Consider the following 15,095-nt stretch of genomic DNA (forward strand, 5'->3'; position numbering starts at 1 on the left):
ATGGGGGAGAATTGTAACAGCTCGAAATTCAGGCAAGCTTTATAATCCTTCTATTTTTAGAGTGACAAGATGAGTCCCTTAAAGTTGTGTGATGGTTGTGAGTACGCTGGGTGTAATGAGGCGTACGCCGCGCGTACTCATGCGCTTATTTTGAACGCAGACTCGAGCAGGTACGCTGGGCGTCGTGTGCCCAGATGCAAACCCTAATTTCTGGCTTGTGCATTATAAAAGGAACGTTTAGTCCTTTTCCCCAGCCACCATACCCCATTGAGTGACCCCTTAGAGTGCATAAATCCGTGTTTTAGCTTGTGTGTGTTCTTGAGCTTGAAGGTACCTTTTTGAGGTGAAGAAGCAGAAGAGGAATCCATTGTTGGAGCTAGAAGTGGAAGAGCAAGAGTAGATCCGAGTTCTACAGTGGTTGGAGATCCCTTTTGAGGTAAAAAGCTCAAAGCTTTCCTTGTCCTTTAGGATTTTTGCTTTTTGGAACCATTTTAGGGTTTTTGGTTCAAAGGTGGAGACTTTGTGTGCAAAGAGTCTCCATAAGCCTATATCTGGCCTGCTCCAGTGTAAAATGTGTTGAGGATTCATAAAAATCCAATCTTGGTCATGGATTTTGAGTCATGCATGAGTTAGGGTCTTAATATGGAAAGAGGAAAGGTGTTTTGAGTGTTAGATGATCTTTACAGCCATGCAAGGATTAAAGGTTTCAACTTTATGGAGTAAGGAACCTTAGATAAGTCAGATCTAGAATATGAGTTCTTGTCTTAACCATTTAAGACCAAAATACTCAATATGGTTGAACCGGGATTTACGCTGGGAGTAATCCCAATAATCGCAGCGTAGGGGTGGCACACCCCGATTATGTGAAGGCACCGGGTACACCCAGCGTACATGTTTGGTATGCGCAACGTAACCCGTAGGATTGACTTTTGTTGACTTTTAGGATTTTGTGAACTTTAGGGTATTTGCGCCATGAGAGGGGTAAAATGGTCTTTTACCCTCCCGAGAGTGCTAAGAGAGGGAATGGTCTAGCCTTGGGAAATGTGTTGATGCCGAGTGTTTATTTCGTATGATTAGGAAGAGGCTAGATCCTATTTTCACAGAGTCCGAGATTTCCGAGTTACTGAGTTGCATGAGGTGAGTCTTCTCACTATACGTTACCTAGAGTGGTATTATGAGTTGACCAGAGGGTCTTATGTGCTATGTATGAGATTATGTGCCATGTATGAGATTATGTGCTATGTGATGTAGGTATGATATATAGTTGTATAGACCGGACCGGAGGGTCCAACGATTCAGACCGAATAAGAGGGTCCAATGAGACAGACTGGGCCGGAGGGCCCAACGAGCTATGACCAGACCAGATGGTCCAACGAGCTACAGGACTGGAGGGTCCCGCTGAGACACATCGACCGAAGGGTCGTACAATAGCCTCTAGTGGCGTATGTGTTGTATGTGGTATTTTGGGGAACTCACTAAGCATTTATGCTTACAGTTGTTGGGTTATGTGTTTCAGGTACTAGCGAAGACCGTGGAAAGGCACCGGCGTGACCCGTACACACAGAGAGGAGATTTGATTTGTGATCTTGGGATATGATTTGATTTGATAACTATTGTGGAATACTTTTTGAGAATATTTTTATATATAAATTCGGTTGTTGAAAAATGAAAAAAAAAATTCTTTTGAAAATCTCATCATTACAATTAGAGTTTGAAATCGTTTAATACAAGTTGAATATTGGTTGCGGATGTCGAAATCTTATTTGATTTGGGGTTCAATTTCAAAAATTTGTTGGGTTTATGTTCTTTATGTCAAATAATATTAGAACGAAGGAACGAACTGGGTAAAGTTTATGATTTCGATGAGTATCAAGATCTGATAATGAGTGGCCGATTTTGCTAATTGAAATCGGTGGAACTCCTTGGGTTTAGTAACGAAGGTCAATATAGGATATTGATGTCGATTTTGAAGGATTTCCTTTTGTGTTGATATACCGATGACGAACATGTTCGATGGGTTAGTAAATCATGTTGGGTATCGATGTCAAATTTGGTTGATGCCTAGTATTATAATTGAATGTCAATAATCGATTTTGACAAGAAGAAAAGGCATGAATTTGGACTAATTTTGAAAGTAGATGGATGAATTTGATGTCGATGTTGATTGGTGAAGATTATTGGGATATTTTGGGGTCAAAGAAATGAAGGTTTGGATTAATTTCGATTGCTGATTGAATAACGAAAAATTGATTGGAAAATTCGGCTGGGAAGAATCGATGTTTGGAGTCTAGATTTGTTTAATGAATTTGATGTCGATGTGACTTTGATAACGAAGGTCGACGACTTGGATGGTTTTGCTGAAATCGGCACTTGATTATTGTGCTGAAAAAGCAAAGGTCGATAAATGGGTTTGATTCACTAACGAAGGTTTTGGATTGGTGAATGAAAAGCAAAGAACGATTGGACGAGAATTTGACAGTCGATGGTCGAATGTTTTGGGTAACGATTTGGGACGAAAGCAAACAAGTTTTGAAACTAGTCACTCAAGTTTTGAATGTTTGACACATTTTACCCACCTTTAACATTTGGTGTAATTTTCGAAGGTTTGGAAGAAAATGAATAGAAATTTCGAAAAGAGTCATTGTAGTTTCAAAAGTTTGGCAGTTTATACCTAATAGTATCCTCCTTAATCTAACCTCTGTTCCCCTGGTTCAGGAAGTAAGGATCTCCTAGAAGGTGGAAACCTATCATGGCATCTGTACAAGAATATAAGCACAAGAAAATACACGAAAGATTCATAAAATGCCAAAATACTCCTATAGTATTTTATCTCTTTATGTTTTGTTCTTAGATCCCTTTTGGTTTAAAGTTGGTAAGTTTCAGATTTGTTGTCCACCTCGACCACTCCTAAACACATGTTGGTCATATTTTGAATAAATATAGTTGATCAGACTATATATATCCCAGTTATGCTTACATAACTGTCTAGGTTTAGTCACGATGCTCAACTCCTCTATAGACTTTTATTTGTTTCTTATTGTGACATTATTCCTAATATGCACGCATGTATGTATACTTTTATAAAATACTTATACTCTTAAAGTATACCCTTAGTCATAATGTTTTAGTCCCATTATATTTATAGTTGTATATCTTGTATGGTTAGATATATTGGTTCACTTTAAACAATGCTCTGATACCAATCCGTCACACCCCAAACCAGGACGGTGGAAACGTCCGGGGTCAGATGACGTCATTGTATAGTATCACAACTGATGTATATAAATGAAACATATCAACCCAAACAACATGCATTAAGAATACAAACTTACATAGTTTACATATTGTGTTTGGTCAAAAGTTACACAATAATGACTGAAAAGAAAAATTCCATAATGCAACAACACTTGATCTCAACAGAGTTGAAAACCTGTTACTAGTTCCCTAAGAATACAAGTGGTTTTGAAAATCATCAACAATAATGTTGGTAAGTTCATAAGCATTTTTGTATGAAAGGGTTTGTAACTGCTCTGTTTAAAAATGGTTTTGTATATTTCCAGAAAATCCTATATTTTCTATAAAGTAGACTGTTAGTCTAATAACCAAGACTAAAAATGTATGAATGTCCTTTGATCCTTATCCTTGTGAAATGAGTAAATATGTATGTTTCTAAAAATCCAATATTTTCATATATATGATCTATAGTTGTAAAACCCTAAGACCAGGAATGTAAGCAATAATGTACTATAAAGTAGTGTGTAGTTTTATATTTTTATAAAACTGGTGAAGTATGAGCTTCTTGTAAACCAAGATAGAATCGTTAATCCCTATGTGAGTTATTATAACCTTGCGTGATCTAACTATTACGCCTTAACGACATTCTTCAGGTGTCAGAATTGGTAGATATTTGTCACCCTAGACTGGCCCGTCTAGCTGTAGCGAACAGCTCAGGTGTGGGGTTATCAATCTCATATAGATCTATACACAACAATCTCGCTATCCCTCCAGGAGACTCTGGTTATAATGCATAACTTAAGGTGTACGCTAGGTAGATACGGTGAAGAGAATCTCTCACTAGAGCATTAACAGATTTATATGAACTACGACTCCCCTTTTCTTGTAAAATGAAATAATTACACTATTGAAAATTTATGACATGTGTTTCATGACACCCAAACTATACCATTTATAGTTTGCCTTGTATGCTTTTGTACAAACTATTTATATAAGATTTATATAAATATCAAGTTGTAATCTTTTCTAGTGTTAATATATGTTGTTAAAACATAATATTATTGGGTTTTACCCCACCAAAACAGTGATGACTAAAAATATTGTCAATTCTACTAGAAAAGCTATTTTTAATAAACATTACCAAAAACTTGTGGTTTGTACAACATTTTCAGGTTGATGATTGTAACACAAAATAAATCATATTTTACACATGAAACTTCATATGTCTCGAAATTTTTTTGTGAATAAGTGGTGATGTTTACATTTTTATACAAATATCGTACCACTTTCAAATAATCGGTATGAGACATGCAAGTAACCAAAGGAAAAACATATTTTTACTTGTATCCCCCCGCCCCCTAAAAACATGTAAAACTCGAAAATGGTGGTATGAAGCTCACCTTAAGTGGTTTGATGGGTGGATGCAAAGGGGTGTTGAGAAGATCCCAAGCCTAAGCTCTTGTTTGGAATGGATGAACTTCCTTGGAGATTGTTTTATCGTAAGTGTTTTAACACATTTAGAGTGTGTAAATGGAATGAACTAAACATAGTATTGTAAAGAATGCTTAGATCTCTCGAATTTACTTACCAAACCTACGAAATGCTTGAAGAAATAAGCCTCTTTAAAGCTTGAAGTTTGAGCTCTTTAGAGCAATTGGAATCTCACAGTAAGTGGAGTGGGATTTGTTGTATGGGAGGGGATGATCTCTTCCTTAATAAAAGAAAGGAGATTGATAAGATACTTACTTGGATTACTGGAGGTTAATGTATGGATGTTCGGTGGGTAATACATGGGTTACTATGATTGTATTGGAAATGGGTGAGAAATCAAATCCTAAAGTCAACTTTTCTTTTCTTATCCTCATTGTAGACCACAAACCTCATTAAAATATCCTAGTATGACCTAAATCACTTGGAATTTCGGTCCTAGGGTGGACTTTACTTTTAGTTTTCGGTCTTAGATCTTTTCCCACAGGGATTTTGGCATTAGTGGGTCCTTAAGGTGTGTTTTCGGCCTTATAGAGTTGCATGGTTTTGATTACAGTTCTATTGTTTCCTAGACAATGTGATTTCAGTTTTGCTCAATAGGAATTACAAAGATGATGGCCTCAAAACTCAAGAATTCAAGGTCCTTGCATAATTTTGTGTTGTTATGTTAAAACTACTTGATTTTTGCATGAACTTTTCAAGGTTGAATTCAACATGCAATTCCAAGTGTATATTATATTTAGTTATAAAAATGGTGTCCTTTTGGCTTTCAAATTGTTACATCAAGTTACATAGAAATACATTATGATTACCCTTATACACAAAACCCCATTAGACATGGTTTGACCCAAAACTTTCTAGTTGTCACAGATATATATCAGTCCCTTCATGGTTATTACTCGAGTGGGCAAGGTTGCGTATCGATTGGATCTACCCAAGGAGCTCAATCAGATTTGCAACACTTTTTCACATATCCCATATGCAAAATTCTTTGGTTGATGATTCTGTCGTGGTTCCTTTGGAGGACATTCAGGTGGATGAGTTCCTGGATTATATAGAGAGATCGGTTGCGATCCTAGAGAATAAGATGAAGGCTTTTCGAAACAAGGTTGTGGGTCTAGTGAAGGTGCAATGGCAGCACCGGAAGGGTTAAGAATGGACATGGGAGCACGAGGAGGAGATGATGAAGCACTACCTAGAATTATTTGCAGATATGGACTTCAAGGACAAACTCTGATTCAAGTGGGGGAGAGTTGTAACACCCGGTATTCATGTAAATTCCTCAATTATTAAGTGTTTATTTATGTTGCATGGAAACCAAGTACATTGAGCATAAATGAGGTATGTTGGGCGTACCTTAAAGAATCTTGGACAAATGGTTAACCTCCTGGAATACTAGGCGTACCAGTGGTATGTTGTGCGTACGTGAGCCAAGGGAAACCCTATATTTTAGGGTTTGCACCCTATTTAAACACCTTATTCCCCAAGTCTCTCTCATTATTAGACTCCATTGTCGCTTTAAGCTATATCTCGAAATCCTAACCCATTTCTAGAGAAAATTGATCCTTGTATGTGTTTTGGTGTGTGTTTGGTTTATCTTGAAGAAAAAGCTTGATAAAGGAGAATTTATCATGTAGGAACTTGTAGATTCAAGGTTTATTCATCTTTCTCAACTTCCTAGAGGTATAAACTCTTGACCTTGGTTAATCTATTCTTAGATCTATAACTAGGTGAGGTTTGAGCATATTTTGGTCCCATGAATGAGTTCTTGTGAGTAAATGTTACTCCAAAAGTTATGATATGTTCCTTTCGATGTTTATGACGTTTCTAGTACATAAAGTTTGCATCTTGATAGTTGTAGATCAACCATACATGAGTTAATGATCTTTTGGTGGAAGTAGAATGCTTAATCTAGGGTTTGGGTCTCTTTGATCTGTGCAAAGGCATCGATTTGGTGACTTTATCGTTTAAGACATCCCACAAGAGATAGATCTGCAAAATGGACGTTTTGACTTAAAGCATTAAGTGATTAATGGTTTTTTGGCAATCTGGGACGTACGTCGGGTGTACGTAAGCGTACATTAAGTGTATGTGCCTGAGTCCCTGATTTCTTTTGGCGTAAGCTAGTATGTGACGTGTATTGGTGGTATTCTTAGCATACTCACTAGGAACCCTTTTGGGTTTTAGGTCGGTTGGGCCATTAATGGGCCTTATGCCGTTTTGAGCCATTGTTGGGCTTTAGGTCTCTTGGGCCTTGTTGGGCCTTAGGTCTTTTAGGCTCGGTTTATGGGTTGAGGGGCCTATTTAGGGAAAGGTAAAATGGTCTTTTACCCTGTTAGCATGCTGGATGGTATTCTAGACCATTTATGGGTTATCACCTTGAGTATTAATTAGGAGTAATTTGGAATATTCAGTGTGAGGAGTCGTAGTAGCAGCAACTTAGGAGTTTGGTTTGTCTATCTTGAGACTGAGGTGAGTCTCCTCACTGTACTTGTGGGTCGAAGGCACCAATGTCGGCCCACTAGATTATGTTTGTAGAATAGTAGTGGTCTTTGTGACACTAATATGTATGTATGTCCTTGCTATCTTTGTGACTCTTTTTGTATAGTTGTATGCCTATTTGTAGGGGTGAAATAGACTCGTACATGTTGAAAGATACCAAATGATTCGGAAGGGACTCGGAGAGTCAGAAAGGACTTAGAGAGTCAGAAGGGACTCATCAAGTCGGAAGGGACTCAAAGAATCGGAAGAGAATCAGTGGTGAAATAGATTCTTTACATGTTTTAGCTATATATGATGTATGTATGTGTAGTACGTGGTATTTGGGGACTCACTAAGTTTTGTGCTTAAAGTTTAAATTTGTGTTTCGTGTACTTTCAATTCGAAAGGGAAGGGTCCGAATTGATCTCATCGCATCCACCCATGTTTTCGCACTTTTATGATTTTGGGAATTGTGTTTTGATGACTATTTTACTATGACATACTTTTGGATGAATTGATATGAATGTTTGATGATTTGGGTTCAATTAAAAGGAAAATTTTATCTATGATTTTTGGGATGTTACATATATTTTTTGCCATTAGATTTGGAAGGTGGGGGTATACTAAAATGATTTTAATAAAATAATAACGTCCCTATATAGATTCCATTTTTGGTGATTTTTGTCTCAAAAATCTTATTTCAACAAATGCTACGACTTTCCTTTTTTATTACCTTAGCTAAAAATCAATCGATCTAATCGAAGCCTTTTTACGATATAACTTTTTATACGCGGTTGATCTTTATATTTTATAGAATTGAAATGTCCTTTATCCGAAGTAGGACTTTCATGAATTTTATAATTTTGGAATTTCGTCATCATGTACTTTCCGAGTATATAAAAATGTTCATATGTCGGCACAACTTTTCATGCACTTATTTTCTAGCCTCTTAGTCTAGTGACTCCTATTTTTATGACGATGTAAGGACGTAATTACCTATATTTATCAATATACTACAATTATTACATTCGTCTCATGTCCCATCCGTTCGTTTATACTAATTCTTAATGGCGGTCGGTGACATACTTTCCCCAGTTGTCATAGATGCAAACCGAAAACCCTAACTCATGTCTTTATCATTCTAGCACTGTACCTTGGTTTCCTTTGGTAGTGTTAAAGTGTCCTCTAGCATGTTATTTTCTTGGGTTAAAATCTAGAAATTCAGTCGAGTAGTTTGTCTATATGTTTAGGGTCATTGGTAGCCATTTTTAATCTTGCTTGCTATTCTTAGGAGTGTTGCAAAGTGACTCTATATGATTGGGTTTACGGGCTATAGTTGGAGGTTTACTCTGCCACTCGAGGTGAATTTCTAACTATATTGTGTGATGTTGTGCATCCTTTAGTTTAGCTCGTGCTTGCTTATATGATGTTTATGCGGGTAGCACTAGGCTACGTTAGTGATTAGTTGGGGATCGAGCATAGCCAATGTGTCCCAAGGGCTCAACGCAATGAGCAAGGGGGATCAGGCATAGCCAATAGGTGACGATGGATCGGGGGACGAGTTTAGCCAATATGTCCAAAGGGCTTAACGTACCGAGCAAGGGGGATCGGACATAGCCGATGTGTCCCAATAGGTGTATGCTTGTTTTTTACTTGTTCTTTGACATGCATATGTGGTTGTGTGGCTAATGTTATTGATACATGTGTGTTACGGGTAGAGCTTGTATGATATGATAATTTGTATGTGTGAAATTCATTAAACTTTGTGCTTACCATTTTCCCTTAAAAATTATTGTTTCAAGACCAGCATGTATTTAGGATGATAGATCGTGACAGTACACGGCTGGGGGCATATGGATAGAGTTTTATGACTTTTTTAATTATGTTTTCTTTTAATTATAGAGTTTATAAGTTTCAAGTAAAATAAAACTGATGATGCCATATACAACTTATGTTTTACCTAAAAGAGTGAGTTGTATGCAGTGTGTTCTACCATCCACGAGGAGCACGTCCATGAAGTTTACGGTATCAACATAACGGTGTTGAATAAATTTCATTATCCATAGCAAGGTTGTCAAGGTCGGGATCCTACCTAGGATCGTTTTTTGGTTTGCAAGATCGGGATCGATATCTTAAGATCCCACAAAATAAAATATCATTTTAATTTATAATATTTAATTGTGAAAATTATTTCAAATATTTTTCGTTCAAAAGTTATAAAAACTTCAAAATATTAGTCATAGGTCACAATAAAAAAGATAAATGGATAAATGGTAGATTGGTAAAGGATAAAAAACATAAAGTGGTAAAAAAAAAATTCATTTGCAAAAAAAAAAAATAATAAAAATAATCAAGGAAATGAAGAATTGGATCGGATCTCGATCCTACCTGCCATCCTACCCGAAATATGATTCTTTTACGATTTGGATCGTTTTTCATACTTATGATCGTAGGATTGTACGATACTACGATCAGAATCATAATTTTGACAACCATGATCCATAACAGTAGATTATCAAACCGAAAACCTACACACATGGACCAAACATTATCCACCTAACCAAGTTACAAGAAATCTAAATGTTAATTTTAGGTCATTTTTTTATTTACTTTTAAAATCAATAAAGAAAAAAACTATTGATATGGGAGAAAACTATATCGTTTCAAATTCTTTATCTTCTTTCAAATCATTATCTTGAAAAAAAAATAAAAAAAAAAATAAAAAAGCAGGATTGGAGTGCTTTTGTCTAAACGGTAACATTGAAATTGAAAATAATCCTGCCAATTACAAACTTGCGTTTTTTGATATTTAAGTTTGTTTATATTTTTTAAACAAATGTTCTAAGTACAACTTCATGCATGCACCTTTGCTTTTAAAGTTAGTCCAGAATGTCTGGCATGACATTCCGGAAAAGATGCCATTTTTTTTCAAAATAAATAAATAAATAAAATAAAACGCTCATTTCTAATAAATACACCATTCATAACGATCAATGATCATTTTTATTAATATCCAATCTTCTAACCACTTTAAATAATTGGTTATATATAACTTCTTTTATTTATAAATATTTTTAGACACTTTTTAAGTATTACATTACTCAATTCCAATTCCAAGGTTAACCCAGTAAAAAAGGAAACCAAACATCAGTAAACTATGGTCCTTGTCAATAGTACAATAGAGAACTTGGGTCCGTTTTTTGTACAACACTTTGGTTTGGTACCTATATAGGTGCTACTCAAAGTCAGATTTTGTATATCAAGCGTAGTGAATTTATTGTTTTTACAAATGTATATTATCTATTTCGACCGATTTACTTCTTGATGAATGGTTGTGTTAAGTTTTATATCTAACGAGTCAATGGGGCAAAGTTCAAAAAAAAAAAAAAATTCCTAAAAAGGATACATGTGGCCGAAAGTCATCAAAAATATATTCAAATGCAAACCCTTAAAATTGTCTTATTGAAAACTTAGAGTAGTAAAATAACAATATAGATTTGGTAATCTTATAAAAATTTTGAAAGTAAATCAAGTTAGAATTAAAATTATAAGAACATTAGACAATTAGAATGGACAATTAAAATGTATTATATACTAGTTGTGTGACCCGTATGTTATACGGGTTGGATAAAACAAAAAAAAATTAAATATGAAGGTTTAAAAAAAAAATTTATATAAATTTGAAATTTGAAATTTAAAATTTAAAATTTGAATTTAAAAGGAAACATATTTAATAGTATATGAGTTCTAATATTATAATTTAATGGTTAGTTTTAAATAAGACAATTATTAATTGAGGTGTAAATATGATGTGTTAATTAAAAAAGATAAACAATGAGAAAATGACACATGGAAAAAACATTTATTCAAAAATACCAAAAAATGACATGTGTCCAAGTTAATGAGAAAATGACATGTGGCAAAACTATTTTCATTTATTAGAGAGGATACAAAACGAATAGTATAGTGAGTTTAGGTACCTAAGATTATATACCCTTAAGGATATATTTACTCTCTCTCTCTCTCTCTCTCTATATATATATATATATATATATATATATATATATATATATATATATATATATATATATATATATATACACACTAGGTTATAACCCGTGGGAAACACGGTTATAAAACAAATTAAAATTTTATTAAAAAAGTCATAATTACGAATCAATTATCAATTATTATAAATAAATTATTGGTAAAGATATATATTTTTCTAGTTATATAAAATTATAATCATTGTTTTAAATGAATATGTGAAATACATACATATATATATATATATATATATATATATATATATATATATATATATATATATATATATATATATCATACAATATTTATTTGTGAATTAATGAAAAAACAATAACAATAATATATAATAAAATATTATAAAATAAAAAATCATAGTAAATGAAGTAAATTAAAATTGGTATACAATTAGTTAATTAAGTTGTTCAAATAAACATATATGAAAAAATATTACAAATCACAACTGAAAATTACAATAAAGTTTTATTAATAATAATAATAAAAGATGTTATATGAAATAATATTCTACAAGATATTTACAGATTTCTAAAAACTTCTTTATAAACAACATTATAAGTTTTATTTGTAGGTTCACCATCTTTATCTAAAATTAAAAATTTTAATATTTCTCTACTTTGAACTCTAGATAAGGCAAACATACAATTGACCATGTGACAAAGCTGGATCTTTCAAAAACAAACCAACCTTAGATAAGGATTGTCCTTGGTTCTTGTTAATTGTTATTACAAAACAAACAGCTAATTGAAACTGTCTTTTTTGAAATTTTAATGGTATTTTTTTTTTTCTGATGGTGTTAAGGTTATTCTTGGAATAAATATCCAATTTCCAATATTAGTTCCAGTTATGATAACTGCCTCAATAACACATTTGCCCAAAGATATCACCTGTAGTCTAGTTTGAATTTAGTATGTTTACAGTTTTTGAATTTTCAATTAGTCAATTTAGTCAATTAGTTATTTTAATAAAAAAATATTTTGATATATACACATAAAATCGTTTTAATTATATATATATATATATATATATATATATATATATATATATATATATATATATATATATATGTTTGATTTTTTTTTTGGAAATTGATTTGTATAATGAATATGAATATTATAATATTTATACTTCTTAATATAATCTAATTTTAAAATGGAAATGATAAATCGTTTGAATTTACTATATTTATGTATTTTGAATTTTGACTTTTTAGTTAATCAATTAGTCAATTTATTTTTGACCTTTTTAAATAAATGAATATTGGTACTGTAGATTAAGTAAATAATTTTTTTCAGGTTAATGTGTATATTAAGTATTGTATAGTTGTTTATATTTTTTTATTTCAAAATTACATTATATATAAGAGCGAGTGTTTGAATTACATTACAACTGTGGTAAGAAAATGATAGGTGTTATGCAGGGATTTATAAATTTGAAGGAATTACATAAAGATGGTGTGATTGTTGTATGTGATTATTAGCCCTAATAACAATAATATAATAATAAATTAGGTAATAAGTATTACAATTTAAACTTGTGATGATGGCTTTATTTGTGTAAAAGGGAGGAGACAATTAATGACATTTTAAATTTTTAATTAATGAAGAAAAAGCAAAGAGTGACAAGTGACAATTTTTTTTAGACAAACCCAAAGAGTGACAACTGTCAATTTAATTAATGAGAAGTTCTAAATGATTGACACATGGCAAAATAGCTATTCTTTTATTAGATAGGGATATATATATATATATATATATATATATATATATATATATATATATATATATATATATATATATAATGAGGTTCAATAGAAAACTATAATTAACGAATAAACAATTCTTTTTTCAACATTTAGTGCTTGATATTTTAATTAAAATAAAATCATAACCTTTTTTTTTTCCAATGATATCAAATTTGGATTTAAAAAAAAAAAAAAAAAAAAAAAAAAAACCGTCAAATTTACAGTGTGAATTTGTGCAGATTCACAATGTGAATCTAAATTCACACGGTAAACTCAAAAAATATATAATTTATTTTTTAGCATTCACAATGTGAAATTATTCATTTAATAGTATTTAGTTTTTTTTTAATAAACAATAAGCTCTAAAACTTGAAGAAACAAAGAATTGGTTGCTTGGTGAACCAATGATTATGGTTCTCTATTAGACTCTCTCTCTCTCTCTCTCTCTCTCTATATATATATATATATATATATATATATATATATATATATATATATATATATATAAATGGAAAAAAATCAATAGAGAACCATAATTACTAGTTCTCTAATTAACCAATTTTTTTTCAAGTTCCAGAGTTTTTTTTTTTTCAAAAAAAAAAAACAAAAAATATCTAAATTCACAACTTAGCATGGTGAATATTAATGTTGGAATCCTAAGTCATGTAGGACTTGGAGTCCAAGAATCTTCGAGCTTAAGCAAGATAGGTTTAAGTTTCCTTGTCTAATTCTACAAGCCGGTAGTTTATATATATATATATATATATATATATATATATATATATATATATATATATATATATATATATATATATATATATATATATATATATATAGTTACCGAGTCATGGTTTGTACATAAAACAACATAGGTTTTGAGTGATTTTCCTATTAATTAAAGAGTTAGTTTGATTACTTGTGTTTTCTACTAACTTGAATTGGTATCAAAGCCCAAAAAAAAAAAAAAAAAGAAGTTGTGAAATCAATTCTTACCTGTTGACGAGTTAGGTCAACATAACAGATACAGGGGGAGATGGAGAAGCTCCGATAACGGTAAAAGAGGTCGAGAAAATATCAATCTCATGTCCGATGCTTACATCCACCAATTACACCGTATGGGCAATGCGTATGAAAGTTGTCATGCGTATCTACAAAGCCTAGATTGTGATTGATCCAGGAACCGAAGTCAACGAAGAGAAGGATTGTCTCGCCATGGGTCTACTGTACCAAGCCCTACCAGAAAACCTCATTATGCAAATCGGAGATCTGGATTCGGCCAAGAAGTTGTGGGAAGCGATTAGAACACGTAATATGGGCACTGATAGAGTCAAAGAAGCAAGATTACAAACCTTAATGTCGGAATTCGATCGATTGAAGATGTGGGAATTTGAGATAATCAACAACTTTGCCGAAAAGTTGTCTGGAATCGCATCAAAATCAGCGGCTTTGGGAGAATCAATTGAGGAATCCAAGTTAGTTAAGCAATTTCTAAAATCGATGCCAAGGAACTTCATCCATATTGTCGCTTCCTTGGAACAAGTACTGGACTTGAAGACAATCGGCTTTGAGGATGTTGTGGGAAGACTTAAGGCATATGAGGAGCGGATTAAGGAGGACAAGACCGGTGGTGAAGGTCAGACAAGGGCCCTGTTCGTCGACCATAGCGGAAGCTAGAATCGGAAGAATACAGCGACGAAGGGCAAATGGAAAGGGGTTGGTGGATCGGGTGGGTATAATCAGCAAGACGGATCAGGATCTGGGTCAGTTGGATCAAAAGGGTCAAAAAGACCCAAATCCAATAAAAACCCACACGGAAATAAATACAATAATTCATCACAAGCCCAAGAAGGAAAGCCCAATTCTAATTCTAATACGAACCACCAACCAGAAAAAGACCGGTCCAAAATTATTTGTTATCGGTGCGATAATCCGGGCCACTTTGCGTCTCAATTCCCGGACCGAATTAAAAAATTACAAGAAAGTATTTTTACCGAATATAAGGATACCGACGAGACCGTATTTTTACGCGAGACTGTATTTTTAAACGAAGAAAAGGTGATACCGTCCCAATACGAATCACAAGACA

The 15,095-nt window shown here is 33.0% G+C and overlaps 1 protein-coding gene across 1 annotated transcript; it reads left to right on the forward strand.

Moving 5' to 3' along the window:
* Positions 1-14,221: 14,221 nt before the first annotated feature.
* On the forward strand, positions 14,222-14,683 carry LOC145035872 (uncharacterized). Its single transcript, XM_078984373.1, has one exon. The coding sequence runs from the start codon at positions 14,222-14,224 to the stop codon at positions 14,681-14,683; it is 462 nt and encodes a 153-aa protein (XP_078840499.1).
* Positions 14,684-15,095: the final 412 nt, after the last annotated feature.

Source organism: Lactuca saligna, chromosome 3, assembly GCF_052625555.1.
Source record: "Lactuca saligna cultivar CGN05327 chromosome 3, ASM5262555v1, whole genome shotgun sequence".
NCBI classification, from domain to species: Eukaryota; Viridiplantae; Streptophyta; class Magnoliopsida; order Asterales; family Asteraceae; genus Lactuca; species Lactuca saligna.